Below are 18,690 nucleotides of genomic sequence, written 5' to 3'. Positions count from 1 at the left end.
AGTTAGTCATTACAAGAAGTGTTTGTGAACTAAAAATCAAGAATGTGGGATCCTGTTTGTCCGTGATTTAAACAACCCAGCGCTGCTCCCGACGCAGGGAAACCAATCCTGCAGGGAGACCGACCTCGGCACTTGTGCAGGTGAAGCCAAAGGGAAGATTTGCTTCACCATATTTTCTAGTCTTTGGCTTAGAATGAAGTTGGTTTGGAAACATATTCAGCGATGCTTCATCTTCTGCTTTACGTGTCTGTGGGCGCCCCCTGCTAGCAGTGTCCAAGCGTTTTGTTTTTTTCCTTTTCATACCGTGCCCCCCCTGCCATGGCTCTGCGCCCCTCCTAGGGGGCGGGCCCCCCCTTTGGGAAGGTCTGATTTAAGACATTTGTAATCGTTTCCAAAAAATGTGAAATACACACAAAATCTACAACAGAAACATATAAAACACTTTTATTTAACTACCTAAAACTAATTCATGATCAATCTGTGTAAAACTGTGTGTTTCTGTGTGTATTCTTCTGGTTTCACTTCCTCGTGTAACGTCTGCGTTCTTTCTCTGAATTTTAAGGATACTCGGGTGTAAACAAACCAAAGTTCCTCTTTCTCTAAATAACATCTGATCTCTGAGCCGCTGAAGCGGCGCTGCTCGTCTTTGTTTTCATCACTCGTGTCGACAGCTTTGAGTTAAAACTCTGTAGAACGACAAGTCAAATCTTTTACTTTGACAAAAAATGTGCAAAAATGGTGAAACAACAATAAAATCCATCTTTCATAATTAAAAATAAATGTTAGAAGATGCGGCTGCTGATGGCGAAGACACAAAGGTCCCAAAAGTATACAGCAAACACTGGTTTATTCCAGCTTTGGGTGTTTATGAAAGTGATGTTTGTGATTATTATTATAACATAATATTATTATAACATGGGTGCATGTCTTCATGACTCACAGCTGCTCTAAATAAAGCAGTCGTGGTAACACCAACAAGCTCAGACAAGGACTCAGTGGGCTTTAAAGAGTACAAAAATAAAGCTTTTATTGTGAAAGGTGGAGCAATAACGAACAGACATTTGAAACTTTCAGTCACAGTACTTGGTTTCTCTCATAAAAAACATCCAAGAAAGAAAAACTTTAAAGCTTTTAAACTAGAAACATTTCTGTGTGATCATCATTAATGATCAAAGTTCTGCAACAGTTCAAAACACATGAGAGCAACAAATAGCTTCATCAGATTAATAATCTAGAAGAGAACCACTTTGATCATTTCTGGGATTCCAGACTCAGGTGGTTGTGGGCTTCAGAGTGGTGGACGAGACGTTTGTCTTCATTTCTTTAGTGGTTTCAGGTTCCAGAGTGGTGGGCGCTGATCTTTTCTTGAATTCTTCCAGATGCATCTGCGCATGTTTCCATTCAGGATCAAGGCAGAACTTCTTCTTCAGAGTAGTGACGCTGTAAGAAACACACGACACACAGTGTCAATGCACACATCACAACATCGCAAACAGGGCCACTGATGGAAAGAAGCTGAAAAATAAGTCACACAGCAGCCAGTTTCATTTTTCTCAGTACTTAGTTTTACCAATCGATGATGAACACACAGAAGACGATCAAATTTACTGAGTTTCAGACTGGTGGAGCCCAAACATGGAGCCAAAGGAGAGTGAACGCTGATTTTTCACAATAAGAGCCTCACAGTTCTAACTGCATTTGTGTAAGCCTATTTCACAATAACATACTACAACTGTCTCAATCAGAAGACTGAGATTTTTATTTTACCTCTAAAGTCAAAAAGTTCTAAAATCCTCTTTAATTGCAACTCCTCCAAATTCGATGCCTCCTAAATGAACTAAAACATCAAAGATATTTAATGCAGGTTAGCCGCACTCTACATTTCTGCATCTGGACAGAGACCTGCAACACCTGTCACATGACTTTCTTGTACTCACATGATTGCATCAGGACTGCAGCCGCTGGTCTTCATCACATGCTTCACCTTTGTCACTGGGATGTGGATTTTATTAGTGACGGCCTCGCAGCATTCGACACCGTTTATCACCATGTCTATAGCGACTGGCACTGTGAACACACACACAGAGTTAATACGAGTGCAGTTCAGACTCACGGCGCTCAGAGGTCAGAGGTCAGCGGTACTCACTGGCAGAGCTGTGCTTCAGGAAGCAGATGAGCGTCAGGACCGTGAGAGCCAGCAGAGTCTTCATGGTTCCCGACACAGACAGATGTTCTTCTCTTTGAATGTGCAGGGCTGATGTGCTCTGACCTGCTCTCTGCTCCCTTTATATCCGACGTCCACGTTCATGGCTCAGTGTGTTCTAAGAAGTCACGGTTCCCCTTCGGTTCCACTTCTTCTCCTTTCTGACAGGATTCAGAGAAACCCCTTACAGAGGATTTCTTTTTTTTAAATGATGCTAAAACCCCCAAAAGAAAATGCAACGAAATCTCATTTTACTTTTAACTGGTGCAAAAATCTGTCTTTGAATATCACATTTGATCTATTTCTCATTTTTTTAATTTCTCTCATTTGTTGTCAATAAATCAGAGAAATAAACTCGGCAGAGCTTTATGTGAAAATTACAAACTGATCGGTCTGTATTGGCAGAACTCATCCGATTCGAAAACAACAACAATGACATGACCCAGGCTCAGAGAGGGACGGGGCCACAAGCTGCTGGCATTTCTCATTTTAAATAAATACAAATAAAGTCCTTCCACCGTTTCATTAGAAACATTAGAAACATTAAAAACAGTCACTTCGTTTCCTCTGGGACCCTCTGACCGCAGAGCCTCGACACTGCTGGTAGATGCAGAGGAATGAGTAGAAATGATCATAGCAGCTATGTTTAATATGTTTGATATGAATTTAATTTTATAAAGCACATATGGTACAAAGTTGTAGTGCAGTAGTAATGGTAGTAATACTGTTGTAATGAACAGTAATACTGGTAGTATTAGCAGAACAAAGTCACAGTGCTCCAGTCAGCACGACCTCTGACCTGTGAGGTCGGAGCACAGATTACAGATCTCTGTTATTTTCAGCGTGTTGAGTCTGAAACATAAAGCACCTGTCCAGGTACTCACAGGCCGGACTGCAGCGCTGTGGGGTGACATTGTGAGTTGTGTGGCGGTTTTCACTTCCTCGTCCACTTCCTCCAGAAAAAAGTTTCTGTGAATCTGTTTTCACACTTTGAGAAAACTCGCACATTTATTGTGACTGTGTGCAATTTTGTGTTTCTACTTCCTCGTTGTGGTGAGCTCGTTTAGGAGGCAAAAGGAGAGAAGTGAAAGGAAAACAAGCGTATTTCCTCTTGTTGACTTTCATTATGAGCTTAAATGTGTTCATTTAACTTCAGAGGGAATTTTATTTGTCTTATTCATTATTTTATATATGTTTGGATTTTCAAAATAATGTGCTTCATGTTTTATTTGATCTCATTTTATTTTGGTATTTTTATTGTGTTATACATTAATTAATTTACTTAAATAAACCTCTGTTTGCTGTGACACATCAACTTGTTTAAAACTAGAGTGGTGTTTGACACCAGTCTGATGCTCTTTGTGTTTCTGATCCCTTTTTGGGTCGTGACTCTATATATTTAAAATGGCCTGTATTTGTATAGCGCTTTACTCGTCCCTAAGGACCCCAAAGCGCTTTACACATCCAGTCACTCACACATTCACACACTGGTGATGGCAGCTACATTGTAGCCACAGCCACCCTGGGCGCACTGACTGATTTAAAAATGCACATGCTAATATTGCACCTGTGTGTTTAAATGTGCTTTTTAATAAATCAGAGTTTGAGTTTGGGACAGTACATTATGTGAAATGTTTGGAATATACCTGCTGAAATATGATATACAGTCTCTCCATAGTGAGGGAAACAAACACATGACCTGCAGGCCAGCATTTTGGTGCAACAAGCAGATTCCTTTCTTTTAGTCTGAGCCTATCAGTGCTGCAATCAACTCATTTAACAGAAGGGAACAAAAGGGCCGGTCCCGCTAAATGTGATGCCGCCCCATCTCACATTGTGCGTCAGAAAGCTTTTTCTGAAAAAACGGGACTGTTGCTTGCTTTGATTGGACCGCAGCCAGGCTCGCTGAAGCCAAATCCCTAAAAGCTGTGTCCCGGTTGCTAAGGTGTTGAGTCACCCATAATTCACTGTTTGCATTAGTGATGATAAGTCATAACAAGAGGAAACTCCGTCCTTCCAGTGGTGACTAAAGGGATGTGCGTAAATAATTCAGAGCAGAATAGAGAGAGACGCCTCCTCAGTGAGTCAGATCCATGAGGAAAACTAACCAGATCTGCGTCTTTAAGCAGTCAGGTTAATTTTCCTGCATTTTTTCAATTTTCATTCTTATCTTTGTAAAGAGATAAGCAGCAGCTTTGCTAGGAAAACTGGCAAGTCCCGTTTTTCCTCAACGGGAAACAGAAACTTTTCATCTCTGTGTAATTCCTGCAGACCAGGCTGCGTGACCTCCCAAATTAACCAGACCGCTGCTATCAGCCTATTTCAGCTTCACTGACTCAGAGAAATGTGAAGCTGTGAAACTGAAAGAACGTCTAAGTGGAAAAAAACAAACCAAACACTTTCCCAGCAGTCAATCAGTCCCCCAGACTCTCGTGTTCAAATGTCCAAACTTACAGCAGAAATAAACATGTCATGTGGGGACGTAACACAGCTATAAAAACGGTTTCAGTCTCTAAAGATAATCCCCCTTCCATAACAGCAGGCACACTGCACCACCTTTTCTCCAACAGGCTTCATCAGGGCCAGACTTAGGGAAGGGCAGCTGTCTGCTTACACCCTATGACAGAGAGAAGACAAAACTTAAGGACATGCAGTACTGCAGCCTTCAAAATAGAGACAGTGTCTGTCTCCTAAAGAGGGGCCTGAAAACTGAAGGCTCTGCCTCCCATTCTACTTTTAAATACTGTAGGAACAACAAGTAGGCCTGCAGTGTGAGAGCAAAGTGCTCTGATAGGGTGATATGGTACTGTGAGGTCTATCACTGCATTTTGGATTGGCTGGAGTCTTTTGAAAGAACTTTAAGGATAACAAACTTCATGTCAAAATGGGACACGCCCCCTAGGGTGGTTGAGAATGACCAAGCAAAGATCCTGTGGGACAGATACAGACGGACAAAGTGGTGGTGGCTAACCAACCGGACATAGTGGCGGAACACAAGCAGAGGAAGACGGCTGTAATGATCGATGCAGTGATACTGAATGACAGCAACATCAGGAAGAAGGAACACGAGAAGCTTGAGAAGGACCAAGGGCTCAGAGAAGAGCTCGAGAAGATGTGGAGGGTGAAGGTAACGGTGCTCCCAGTGGTAGGGACCCCCAAACTGGGCAAGTGGCTCCAGCAGATCCCAGGAACAACATCGGAGACCTCTGTGCAGAAGAGCGCAGTCAGGCCTCTGGTAGAGGACCCGAGCTCGAAGGATAGACCGCCCGCAGGGGTGAGTGGGGAGTTTTATTCATATTTCCATTTTATTTAGATTTACAAGTTTAGATTGTCAGTTATTTTTATTTTATTTAAATTTGTTCTTTTAGTGTAGTTTGAATTAACTATAATAACCTGGTTAGGCAGACTCCTGACGGCCTAATGCAAAAACTTCCTTCTTGTCTTCAAACCTGTATTCTCTCTAATGCCCAGCAGGGGGCGAGGCCACTGCTGCAAAGACTCAGATTACGCAGGTCTCCAAAAAACAAAACAAAACAAAATATTTTCAGCTGCATGGGATATTTCGGGTAAATTGTATGTTTTTTAGGGTGCTGAATCCAAAAATGATCTCATTTCCCTCCATCACGTTCAGTTTTTTGCAAAACACGAGGAGTTTACATTAAAAAAAGCACAACAGCGATGAAAAATATCAATAATTTAACCGTGCACACTTTTTCTTTAGCTTTGGCTATGAACAAAATAAACCTTTTGGGACACGATCATCTGAGCTCCTCACACCGCCAAACCCACCGTACCCTCCCCCCTCCTACTGACCCCCCTCAATTCCTCACATTTTCTAGTTGTATGTCTCGCTCTTAGAAACATTAAATTAATGTAAGGAATCCTTATTGGATATGGTTTTTTGATTCAATTATAGGATACCAGATTTCAGTTTAAAAAGGTTAATCACAGTAAAAACATGAGTTTTGCAAGAAAACCTGATGAGGTGGAACTTTTGGAGGATTTTTCCCAGTTTCTGTGAGTAAAAATCTATAAGAAACAGTCAAAAAATCATGTGCAGTGTTCTGTTTGCAGACCTGTGTTATTTGGACGTCAATAAGAAACTGAGCCTGCTGCTTCCTTTATCTGTGACCTCAGATTAGGTTATTTTCCATTGGATTTATGTCAGTGCACAGTTACATTTCACTCATTCTGTAAATCACGGCTTACTGAAAATGAACAAAATGTCTGCATTACTCGATTATTCACCCGTCATTCTTAATTTCTTGGACACTTTAATTTCACCTCCCAGCGCTCTTCACAAACTTCACCCTTTGATGCTGTAGTACAGGAAGATGGCGTCGCAGGTGTTGACTGGAATGCCCCTGAAACTCTGCTGCCTTGGCTGGATATTTTGCAGAAAGTCCCACGTCACATTCCTGTATGTACATCAGCCCGACCGAAACAACAGAAGGCTGTTCATGTTTGCATCACTGCGTCATAGTGTGCATGCAGTATGCTGCATGCACATGAGGGAAAATCTGCAGAAATGCCTCAATATCATTATATATTTAAAGTATGTAAATATGCAAAGAATCCCAAACAGCTCTTCTTGGTTTCATCCACAGTTTGTGCTTTTCATGAATCATAGCAGTTAGACTCTGTTTGTCTGAAACGCTGAATTATAGACAAACCTAAAATTACTGACACTAAACAGCCTTTTACACACATCTAAAGCTTCCATCACTGTTTCATTATTTCGGTAAATTTTGCCTGTTCCTCTTCCTTTTCCACTGACACCAGGTAAGCAGTACGCCTGGGAGGTTAGGTGCTTTATAAGAGTAAATTCCTGCCTCAGATATTCACGAGTATCCATTGGGGCATACGTAAATGTTTAAAGGTTATACTTATGTTCCATATATGTGTGCATGATAACAAAAAATGCATTCTTTATTTTTTGTGCATTTTCTATGAGTTTCATGTACAAAGGATGATTTTCATGAGACGGATCAGGATTTACGAGGTCGCCACAGATAACATATGAAAAAGTCCAAAGGAGCTGCAGACTTGCTGCCAAATACACCGACTAAAATGACACTATAATAAAAACTCGACAGGTTTCCGAGGCACTGACGTCCCGCCAACAGACAGAAGGCTTCATGTTGGTCTCTGTGTGTAAACGCCGTACACGTGCAGGACTACTGAGTGTGAGGTTACAACATTTCTGACATGTTAGCAGCGAAAACAACAGAAAGGAATATTTAAAAAAAATCTGAGGATTAGATTCAAAACCCAAAACAATGACAGTGAGAATCCGTCATCCTGAATCATTGCAGGTGCCCGAACGATGATGTGAGTGTGGAAAACCCGTCGTGCCCGCAGTATTATAACTGCTGGACATTATGGACAATGCTGGGCATCCTCTGCACACGGCCATAAACAACCAGAAGAGTCTATTCAGTGACAGGTTGCTTCTCCCAAAGACAAGAACCAACAGACTTAAAAACTCCTTTGTCCCACACGCCATCAGACTGTTTAACTCCTCTCTGGAGGGGAGAGGGAGGGGAGACAGGAGGACAAAGGAGGGGGGAACAACTAAGCTGTAGTGCCTCTTCACTTCACTGTGCAATACTTTTTGTGCAATACTTTTTGTTAATAGTCAACGGTGCAATAGACTCCATACTTGAAATGTGCAATTCACTTGTATTTTTATTTTTATTTTATTCCTATTTATTCTATTTATCCCCTTTGTATATTTTTATCTATATGTGTCTTTGTATTTATATATGTGTGTATATATATATATATATAATATTCTGTAACTCTGTAACTTCTGTCGGTGCTGTGCTTTTTTGGAACCGAATTTCCCAGAGGAACCCACCCGAGGGATTAATAAAGTTTTATCTTATCTCTCTGCTTATCTTATTACACGCCCTGGTTTCCTTGTCACTCACAGAGAGGAAGTCGGTCAATGGGAGTGAAAGGGTTCAAAGAAGCAGGAAGAATCGCCTGTTAATTCTAATCAGACACATATCCTCTTTCTTCTGTGGGACAGTGATGCAATGAACAGGTTTGACACACAGGTTATTTATAGAATCAGTGGAGGAAGCTGCTGAAATTGTTTGTTTTTTATTCAGCGTAATTGTTAATTGTTAAACTGGTTTTGTGTGAAGGCATCAAGCTTTAGCAGCAGGCTGAGGTGAACTATTAGCTACTGCCTGTGTTTTTTAAGATTTAAGACTTTTAGAATCTTAACACGACGGCGCAAAGCACAAACAAACTCGTTTCAAGTTAATTTTAAACGTAAAGTTAGGATGTCTGACAGGCTGATCTGGCAGGCGAGCTCTGCTTCTAAATACAGGCAGCAAGGCTTTATAGTGAGAGGGAGGAGACTGCAGCGGCATTGCATCACCTCACTGGTTTCTGTGCCAAAAAGCACTGTCAAAAATGCGAAGAGCATAAACTCCACACACAGTAAACAAGGAAACTCTAGCATAAGACTTATTGTGATAACAGAGGCTGGATTTAATCAGTAACTTGTAAAAGCACTGTTACAGTTTCACTTTGAATCATTCAGCTGAAGGCCCGTACCCTGTACTTTTACCTTAATAACGAATCCCAGAAGGATCTTAAAGACATTTTAAGCTGAAAGATTGCGAGCTTTGTTTGCCCTGAATTTTACCCCACAGGTACCAAACAAGCTTCCCTCTCTCTGCACTGAGGGCTTCAGAAAAGCTTCCAGCAGCAAATGTACCGTTAAAAACACAGGTTGGAAGTGAATAACTCGCTCTTATCCTGGTGTGACAGAGCTGACGTCACACAGACCTAAACATTAGAGAAAAAACTGACTGAAACGTTGGTGCTGAGCCCGTGGATAATTGCCACAGACTGTAGCTGTGTCCCAATTCATAGGCCGCATCCTTCAGAAGCTGCATTTGTAGACCGACTACGTCACAGCGATGGGACGAAGGCTGTCCAAATTCGAAGACTCCAACAAATGCGTCCTCCTTTTCCCCAGATTTGAAGGATGGCTCGGTGTATCCTTCGTAGTCCACCATATCCCATAATTCATAGCGCGGCCCAGCCAATTCCAGCTTCCAACATTGGTGGCAGCTACTTAATTTTAATATTACTCTTATTTCTCTTTCTGGGTCACAAAATAAACTTTTAAGATAATTTCAGGCGAGAATGTAGCTGTGTAAACTTCAAATATCAGCTCGGTTTATCAAGACATCGCATATTTGAGACGTCTGTTACCCACCAGCTTGGAGCTGACCATGAGGTCAAGGCTCACTAGAGCCGACGAGAACAGCGAACTCCCGGCACATTGTTTTCAGACCCTCGCGGTCTTTTGCTACTGAGGTTAAACATGATATATAAGTCACTCAGATAACTTAAACATGTTATTGTTTGGCTTTTTTCAGTGTTTGATTTGTTCCTGAGTAAATCGGTTTGGCTGAGATTAAAGTTCTAGTTTTCACACAGCTGAATAAACGTCAAACAGAAAACTGATTAAACAGAAGTGAGACGGTCGAGAGTTTACTCCTGTGTCCTGTTATATTGAGGAAGCAAGGAGCCGAGTTTCTTAAACTCTACAGAGACAGCGGTGACGCTGAAGGCCAGACCGTCCCATTTCACAGCCTCACACTTACGACTTTCTCTATCTTCGAAGGACCCGGGCCACGTAGACCGCGAAGGCCGGGTCCTCATGCTGAATTTGGACACAGCATGTATGTAAAGGATGGAATTAGGCACCATCTTTAGTCAACAACTGATTTTGGACTCTGCAGTCAGACACATGAACATTAGCAGTGTGGCTGCTGCCACCTTAGACTTTTGAAGCCAGAAGTGACCACATTTGGATGACAGGCTGGCGTGCTAAGTTACCAGCTAACTCCAGTTAGCTCACTCCACAAGCTGCATTAATTTAAAAGGCCAGTAAACCAGGATAGCCAACAAACTGTCAGTCACACATGTCCATCAGGTTGTCTACAGTCTACCATGTACTTACAGTCTGTGTTGTAATACGCATGCAGTCCACCCACATTCAGGGGTGAGGGGCAGTGAGCGCACCCAGCACTGCCAAACCCTGCAGTCTTTGTTTGCTGTGTGTGATCTGAGGCGACACTCAAAATTCATGCATTGCACAGTGACTTGGTGTGTGTAATGTTCTGCATGTGAGTGAGCAAAGTCTTAATTAGAGATTTTCAGAGAGTCCTGGACAAACACCACACTCGAGCTGCACACGTTTAGGCCGCTCTGTGGTATCCATGGTTACCGAGTAACAGCGGGAGTTCAGAGCTGCTGAATGGAAGAGTCGCATCATCTCAGTTCACTCTAATGGACTACGTTGTACTGCAGTGGTGGATCGTGGAGCCTCACAGTAGTTCTGAAAGTTATCCCCATGCTAGCCGCGCCGCAGAGGCATAAGCTATGTCCCAATTCATAGGCCGCATCCTCCTGAGGACCTGGCCTTCGCGGTCTACGTGGGCCGGGTCCTTCGAAGTTATCTAAGTTATCTAAGTGACTTATATATCATATTTAACCTGAGTAGTGAAAGACTGCGGGGGGTTTGAAAACGATGTGGGGGGAGTTTGCTGTTCTCGCCCCGGTCAGCTATCGAGCTGGTGGGTATCAGACGTCTCCGAAAACGTTGGAGCACTTTTGCAAATATGCAATGTCTTGATAAACCGAGCAGATATTTGAAGTTTCTACAGCTACATTCTCGTGTGACACAGAAAGAGTAATAAGAGCAAAATTATAGTTTAAGTAAAATTATAACTAAGTAGCTGCCGCCATTGTTGGAAACAGGAATCGGCTGGGCAGCGCTATGAATTCTGGGATAGGTTGGGCCATGAAGGATACATCCGAACCATCCTTCAAATCCGGGGAAAAGAAGGGCGCATTTGGAGCAGCCTTCGAATCAGGACAGCCTTCCTCACCTGGCTGTGATGTAATCGGTCTACAAATGCGGCCTCCGAAGAATGTGGCCTATGATACATGCAGTTTCCGTTTGAGATGCATTTTTAAAAGGCAAGAAGTTAAAAACAGCTCTGTATTTTAGCAGCACATGTTTCACTTGGCTAAGCACTTGCAGGAAGTATATGAAGGCTATATGACCTACGTGATGATGCCCGCAGTCAGGGGCCCTGCAGGTTATCAGCCCGGCTTCTCTCAGCCTGAACGCAGCACACATTCTCGTGAGTTATTCTGAGCTGTTACGATCTTAGGGTTTTCCTCACTGGACCGAGGGGAGGGGCAGCAGGAGGAACCGGTACGTAGCCCCGCTTCCTGTGCGTGATCATACTTCCTACATTTGTCATATCAAAATTACTACAGCGGCTGAGTCCTTCATTTTTAGGTTAGTTCCTTGGTATTAAGAATTTATGCCTTTCCTCACAAACTCCCCGAGTGAAAGTAATTCATGTGTCTGTATTTTCCTGCTTAGTTACTGCCTCTCACTTCCTGTTTTAACTTGTCAGCTTAATGTCTCTGCATTTTTAATCGTCTCTGCATGCTCCTAACCAACTTTGGATGGCGTTCACTCTGCTGGTGACCTTTATGGAGGTTTCATCAGATGAAATAAAGGCTCGCCTTTGTTGCTTCAGTCAGTTTTCCTCATCCTGCTCCACATGACTTCAAATTCATCAACCCTCCAAAATAAATATTTAAAATGTATTTAAAAACAAACACTAAATGTTTTGTGTTTATTTCCTCCTTCGACTTCTGCTGACCTCAGAACCTCACTCCAGCAGCAGGAAGTGAATGTAATCTGATGCTTGAGTCAGCTCGAGTGTGTCATTGCATCACCAGGACACATCTGTGGAGGTTACAGAGTAACTACAGGGTGCGCCACACACAAGTGCTGTTATTAAATTATGAGGGAGCTGCGAGGGCTTCATATTCCTGATGGTGGTCCAGCAGGAGGATGGGCCAGGGTGGGAAGATTTACAGGGATGAAACTCAGTGCCTAAGAACTGATGTCATATCATGTCATCATGCACAAAAAATAGAGCTGAGACCACAGAGAGCTCACAGGCTAAAAACTGTGAATTGCTGCTGAAGACAAAAAAGTGAGATCACAATCTGATTCATGCAAATAGTGAAATCACATTGTGAGAACACACATCATGAGTGACCCCGCTGCTGTAAAGTAACTCATCGCTCCCACTTTTCTGTAGCCTGCTGTTCCTGATGCTGATAGTCCACGTGACAAAGTTTCCACATTTTTCTACGGAAAAATGGGAGCGATGAGTGACTTTGCAGGAGCAGGGTGACTCCAAGAGGATTTTTTTCCATGTGAAGAGTCAGGAATGACCTCGTTTTATTTTTAAATACATACAATACAGTGTTTCATGGGCCGTGTTGACATTTTGAAAACTTTTCATTTGAGTTCTTCTTCTCTCAGAAAAAGAAGCCGACAGAAGCTTTTGTGACTCTGATGTGTAAACACTGAGATGTACTGTTGAGGATCAGAACGACAGCAGTTGCAGAAAATCTGACAATATTCACGTTTCAGGCGATAAAACCTTTCTCTGTAAAACATAAACATCTGTCTCTACCTTTAAAAAAGGAACAAACCAACAATGAAACGTGTGAAATGTTTAAAATGAGCTCACAGCGGAGTTTATTAGAGGTACGAGGCTGTCTGCTCCCGGTGTTCTGGGAAACCATCCTACTCTGACAAATCGTCCTACTCGTATTATAATTTGACGGTGACTTGTGACTAAACCTACCCCTAACCTTAAGAAGTATTCCAGATGGGTGAGAGAAAAAGAAGTTAATTTGGGTTCGGTGTTGTGCGCATGCGCCGCGTCAGCGCAGAAACATTGGTTAGGACGTTTTTTGAGGTAGGATGGATTCCGAGTACACCAGTCACAAACACGGCGCACAGCCAGCAGAGGGGCGGGGCCGCACGTGAACTGTTTCTCATGCGGAAATGTTGATTTTGAGGAGATCCCCATGGCAACCAGGCAACCGTAGGAGCTCCGTTACTGTATTTAAAGCAGCTTCAATGGAGCGTCCGCCAGTCTCAGCCGTCCGAAGTCAAGATGGTCGCGAGCTTCCTGCAGTTGGTAAATCACATCACACTAGCGCCCCGGGCTCGCGGGCAGCTCTCTCTGACTCTCACGCGTGTTTCTGCCACTTTGCAGATCTCTCTGCTGATCCTCCACGAGCTCTGCGCCGCCGCCTCCAACTCCACGTGTCTCAGCGCCGAGAAGGTGAAGGCCCGCGAGCGAAAGTTTGCCGTCAACCTGAAGAAGCTCGACCTTCAGCGCGACGCCCGCGAGAACCAGAAGCTGACCACCTGCGAACAGGCTGCCCAGCAAATGCACGAGCTCAACGGCCGCGCGCTGTCTCCGTGGCGTTACTAGTAAGTATGGAACCCGCAGAGGGACAAAAATGCTCAGACAACAAACAAACCTGTTCTTTGCCTCATCGTCAGCATTTAAAGCGCGCTTCGGGGAGCAGGTTCGACACACTTTTACTTGATTATAAATGTAATTTATTTAAAATTATTAAAAGTTGTTTAAAATTTTATTTTAATGATTTTTTTTTTACCATTCTACTTATTGAAGCCAGTTTAAATGATGGTGGAAATGAGAAATCATTTGTGTAGATCATATTTGTAAAATTATTTGAGTACATTTGAAACGATGTTGTGTTAATAATACTAGTAATAAGCTGGCAGATGCCTGTATATCTGCCTCTCTGTGTACATATGTAAGGTTATATGTATATGTAGCTCACATCTTTTTTTCCCCTGTATTTAACAAAACCCAAAGGAGTCACTCAGCTTTGTGGATAAATGAACGTTATCTCATTAGATGGCATGTGCTGCTCTGTGGTTAATGAATTACATAGTTAAAGTAAATAATTATGTTAAAAGCAGAATTTTTACCATTTTGTTACTCACATTAAGACATTCATTCAAAATACAGTAAAAAAGTATTTAACTTTTGTCCACAATAAACCTGCATGTAGCACACCAGTGAGTTAAAAGTGTTATTTTAGATTAATACTAATTCCTGATTCATACACCACTATCATTAACTCAAGTACTGTAAACAAATACTTGCAGCCAAATGTACATGAAGTAGGCTCCTTCACAGCCCTGTTTTACTAGCATAAAAAAAAATAATTTACTGCATATATTTATATATGGAGGATTTGGAAAATGTATATGTTATCAAGAAACGGTAAAAAAATAAATAACAAAATGAGATGGCAGCTTAGTGAAGTAAGAGTTCAGTGAACTAGAATGTGACAAAACAGGTCTGTGTTCATGTAGCACACAGGTGTGTTGCAGGTGTCAGCTGCAGACTAAAAAAACTAATTCTAATCAGTGTTTAAGGTTAACTACAGATGTCATCGCTGGGTGCAGTGTTACCAGAAAATGTGACTGTAGCTGAGATGTAGATGCATTTGAGAGTATATACATCATGCTTTGGTTCAGCAGCAGGTATGGTGGATGTTTTTGACAGTAAGTAAGATTTCATCAGAGTGACGGCCTGTGGAGGAAGCTGCACAGATGTCTGTTGGCGTACAGTGCTCTGTAGCGCCTACTAGAGGGCAGGAGTGGGAACAGGTTGGGTCCAGGCTGTGATGGTCTGCAGTGGCATTGCCTGCCTGTTTCCTGATTCTAGATTTGTACAAGCCCTGAATGGAGGACACATCAGCAGCAGTGACTTTCTGTGCTGTCCTGACTTTCCGGTGTATTCTGTTCTCGCCCTGTGTGGTGGCTGATCCAAAGTTTGGACGTGCAGAGAGCAGGCTGGATTATTGCGGAGTAGAAATGGATGGACAGCTGCTGAGCTGGTTCAGGAAGTTCAACCTGGAACCAGCGAGCAGATGAAAGCTACCAGCTTTAATATTAAACGAGCTTTGATTTGAGAAGCCGCGTATTGTCCCGACTGAATCTGCTGTGTGTTCACTGTCTCCTGCACGTGTTGAGGTCTTTTCTGTCTGTCTGTGTCTCCAGCATAGACCGAAACGACAGCAGGTATCCACGTGACATCATCTTTGCCGAGTGCCTTTGTAAGGGATGCATCATCGACGGGCACGAAGTGAACGACTACAACTCTGTGGAGGTTCGGGCTCCGATGGTGGTCCTGATGAAGACCAAGTGTAAGGACGCAGACACATATCAAGTCCAGAAGACGCGTATCGAAGTCCCGGTGGGTTGCACTTGTGTAAGGCCCAAAATTACTAACTGATCTGAGAAACTAAGCTTTACTCACACTGAAGGCCATTTATAGCTGTGCAGCACCTTCACTTACACTATAAGAATATTTATCACAGCTTTCCGCCTGCATGTGAAAATGTTTTCTGTAAGTAGGACCTTCTGTCAGCCAGAGGGAAGATTTTCTGTCCTGAAGCTGCCAGTCCACACCACAATATCTCAGCAACTATCCAGGCCAAAACGGGCCTGGATAGTTGCTGAGAAACTAAGAGAAACTAACCGTGATCGGTCATTCTGGAGTCTTAATCATAAACAGGACCAACACTAAGCCGCAGACAGACTCAGAGGCTTCCCGTCCTCAAAGAGCCTCAGACCTTTCCTGTCGCTTGCTAACAGAAAACTATTACAGCTGCTGCAAATACATATCAAGCTTATTTAATATAGCACTTTATCTCCAACTACCTGTAACTTTCCCTCCTCATTCGGACGTTACTTGCAAGTGAAAACTGGTGGTGATTTCTTTTTGTTTAACCTCCTAGGACCTGGCGCCCACATATGTGGACATCGCATTTTGGGTCGGTTTGACCAAAATACTCAATTTTGCTCTACAAGGGCCTGATATCCACTAACAAGGACATTATACTGCCACTGTTCTATCGAAATTTAAAATGAATGTCCTCATATGTGGATCTGATTTCTCTCAGAAACAAAAATCAGGTAAAAAACAAAAACAAAACAGGTAATTCTTCGTTTTTACATCCATCAGGTCCCAATCAGCCCAAATAGCAAAGAGAAATTAAAAATGCATGCCATGACAGAGTTTGGGTCTTAGGAGGTTAAAATTGAGTTGTGATGAAGACGGATCCATCATCCGTCTGAGCACCAGTCTGCTCTGTAGAGTTTAATGAGTGACTTAAATCAGGCAGGACTGCAGTCAGTCAGGTTTTTTGATTATTTCTTGGAATAAAGCAGCTTGTTTCCACCTTTCAGTAAACGTCCAACCAACAGACCAGAAACTCCAAAGAAAGTGAGATTTCTTCCCATGTTTTTTTTAATTAAAAAGTCTCTTTTTCCTCACACGGTTAAAACTGTGAGACCTGCAGGTTTAACCTCTGAAGCACAGAGACTTCACCAAAGACACGAGGATGTGCTTCCACACTTTAGTATTTATTTTGTTGTATTTTATTATATTTTTTGAGTAGTTTGCACATGCAGATTAATGTGAAATACCACTAAAGCAGAGTGCTGCTGTAGCTTCACTTTATGCCAGAGCGGCTGGAAGCTCGGCGTGAACAGAAGATGAATAGTTCAACATTTGGGCAAATTTGAGGCCAGGAGACGTTGGCTTAGCTGAGCACGAAGCCTCGAGTTTTAATGTAACGATGAGTCCAAGGAAACATTTTAGTATGTTTCATTTACCAAAGAAGAAGCAGAGAGACAGTCAGCTGATCGACTGTTTCACGGTCAGTAACAGCATCATGTAAATGCACTGAGTTTACTAAGGAAGAGTCCATAATTACTGTCGGGACTTCAAATAAATATGTTTTTAATGTGACTAATGTTGTTGTCAGATGGATGCAGAGCAGTAAAAAGCTGGTGAGGTCTCTGACCTGCAGCAGAGTAAAAGTCAGGATGCTCGAGCTCGGAACAAGTGGGTGAAAATCCTCTAAAGTTGACTTGGTTTGGATCCTGGCAGAAACGCTGTGAGCCTTTACAGAGACGCACCTTTTTCTGCTCAGCTAAGCAAACAGCTTCATGGCTCCACATTTAGCAGAGCGATGTGAGAGCGGTCCGACCCCCTCAAACTGTGAAGGAATCAAATGTTAAACTATGCAAAACAGGACAGTATTGGGCACATGCACAATATGAAGAAGCTGCACATTAATTAGCTTTAAAGAGACTAGAAAGTAATGAACGTGTGAAGAGAGGAGAATGAATGTGAAGAAATGTTTTAGTCAGTTTCACTATATTTCTTTGAGATATTGTTCATGTTTTTATTTATTTGTATTTTCGTTGTGAGGTAATAATGCAGATTTGATCCCTTTGAAGAGATTTTTAAAGCTGTTTTTGTCAAACTGTCAGTTTCTGCTGCATAAAGGTGTAAAGCAGGGGTGTCAGACTCAGTTTGCATTGTGGCCACATACAGCCCACCCTATGTTAAAAGGCCCGGACCAGTGAAAGTGCCCTTTCTGTCAGCGTAAAGAAGCTTAAGCACATATTTAATCCCTGACATGTGTTCATATAAGACCAAGAAGGGCAGTCTGCACAGTACAGCTCAGTTTTTCTACGTGATAAATAAAAGCAGCTGCAGGAAAGAAAGAAATCTGCCAGCGTGACTCTTTGGGCTTAAATGTAAGACAAATGTTCAGAGAGCTCATTCCTCACACTGTACTTATAAAACACCAAGTTTTTGTTAATTCACAGAAAACTTTTACTGTAGTCTCATTATTAAAAAAAGAACTTTTCTGCCCTCAAACTGATTTCCTATTATTTTATTTCTGTGTTATAGTATGAATGTGGATGTTGGACGTCTTTATCAGTAAGAAAAGCTGCAAACTTATGGAAATACAGTTAAAAGGGCAAAATGTATATGCCTTCCTTCACTTGTTCCACCGGCCGAATTAGAGTCTTTGCTGGGCCCCGAGCCTCCTGTTTGACACCCCTGATATAAAGACACCTGTGAACTTTAAAATGTGACTGTATGACTTAATGTGGTCTAGATGTACCGTCAGAGCTTTGTTTTTATTTCTGTAGAGAGTTCAGTGATAATGTGAAAGAGTTTTGTGCTGATGTGAAGTCATGTCTCCCTTCAGTCTGACAGATTTATTTAATTTAAAATTGTGAAAGCCTCCCTGACTCCTGTGCGGCTGCTCGTCTCACCTCAAAACAGTTCAACATATCCTTAAAAGAACACTTTATTTTACTATTTAACTATCAATAAACGAGTTTCTTTCTATGATTTGTCCAGTCGTGTCTTTTCTGTAAGTCCTCACAAGTGTCTACATACAGCAGTTTCTTTTATCTGTCACATGGGGGCGCTGTGTTGCATAGGGTCAGCATGACCAGTTTTGGATTCTTTGCGTTAAGACGCCGGGGAATCTATCTTCTGAACTGGTTCAGAAATCCAAGATGGTATGATCTGTCATCCTCATGCTTCCCGTCCTTCCATCATGACAGGGATAAATGGGGAGCGCCGCATCGGGAATCTTTCTCAAATAAAACGTGGATTCTACAGAATGAGATTCCCGTGCATGATCAGTTCAGCTCCAGGTTAACAATGGGGGATGGCATGTTAGAAGGCAGGGAGAGAAAAAGTGAGGAATGT

The 18,690-nt window shown here is 42.4% G+C and overlaps 2 protein-coding genes across 3 annotated transcripts; one reads left to right on the top strand and one right to left on the bottom strand.

Annotated features, from left to right (window-relative positions):
- Window positions 1-1,001: 1,001 nt before the first annotated feature.
- Window positions 1,002-2,344, bottom strand: LOC146393094 (uncharacterized). Its single transcript, XM_084926224.1, has 3 exons — window positions 2,147-2,344; window positions 1,938-2,067; window positions 1,002-1,440 (listed from the first exon to the last, which is right to left on the bottom strand). The coding sequence occupies exons 1-3, from the start codon at window positions 2,208-2,210 to the stop codon at window positions 1,272-1,274; spliced, it is 363 nt and encodes a 120-aa protein (XP_084782350.1). The 5' UTR covers window positions 2,211-2,344; the 3' UTR covers window positions 1,002-1,271.
- A 10,608-nt stretch (window positions 2,345-12,952) lies between these two features.
- LOC146393093 (interleukin-17C-like) lies at window positions 12,953-18,321 on the top strand. 2 transcript variants are annotated; one of them, XM_084926197.1, is made up of 3 exons: window positions 12,953-13,257; window positions 13,336-13,556; window positions 15,165-18,321. In XM_084926197.1, the coding sequence occupies exons 1-3, from the start codon at window positions 13,234-13,236 to the stop codon at window positions 15,397-15,399; spliced, it is 480 nt and encodes a 159-aa protein (XP_084782323.1). In that variant the 5' UTR covers window positions 12,953-13,233; the 3' UTR covers window positions 15,400-18,321. The 2 variants fall into 2 exon arrangements, with proteins under 2 accessions (XP_084782323.1, XP_084782315.1); XM_084926189.1 differs by having other exon boundaries at window positions 12,953-13,556.
- Window positions 18,322-18,690: the final 369 nt, after the last annotated feature.

Source organism: Perissodus microlepis, chromosome 1, assembly GCF_051167445.1.
Source record: "Perissodus microlepis isolate ML-2025 ecotype Zambia chromosome 1, ASM5116744v1, whole genome shotgun sequence".
Lineage (NCBI taxonomy): Eukaryota > Metazoa > Chordata > Actinopteri > Cichliformes > Cichlidae > Perissodus > Perissodus microlepis.
This window is presented reverse-complemented; position numbering and strand designations above follow the sequence as displayed.

Coding starts and splice junctions, on each gene's coding strand:
- LOC146393094 (XM_084926224.1), bottom strand. CDS start 2,210: ATGAAGACTCTGCTGGCTCTCACGGTCCTGACGCTCATCTGCTTCCTG. Junction 2,068..2,146: donor CCTGAAGCACAGCTCTGCCA/GTGAGTACCGCT, acceptor GTGTGTTCACAG/TGCCAGTCGCTATAGACATG. Junction 1,441..1,937: donor TGCAGTCCTGATGCAATCAT/GTGAGTACAAGA, acceptor TGTTTCTTACAG/CGTCACTACTCTGAAGAAGA.
- LOC146393093 (XM_084926189.1), top strand. CDS start 13,234: ATGGTCGCGAGCTTCCTGCAGTTGGTAAATCACATCACACTAGCGCCC. Junction 13,557..15,164: donor CTGTCTCCGTGGCGTTACTA/GTAAGTATGGAA, acceptor CTGTGTCTCCAG/CATAGACCGAAACGACAGCA.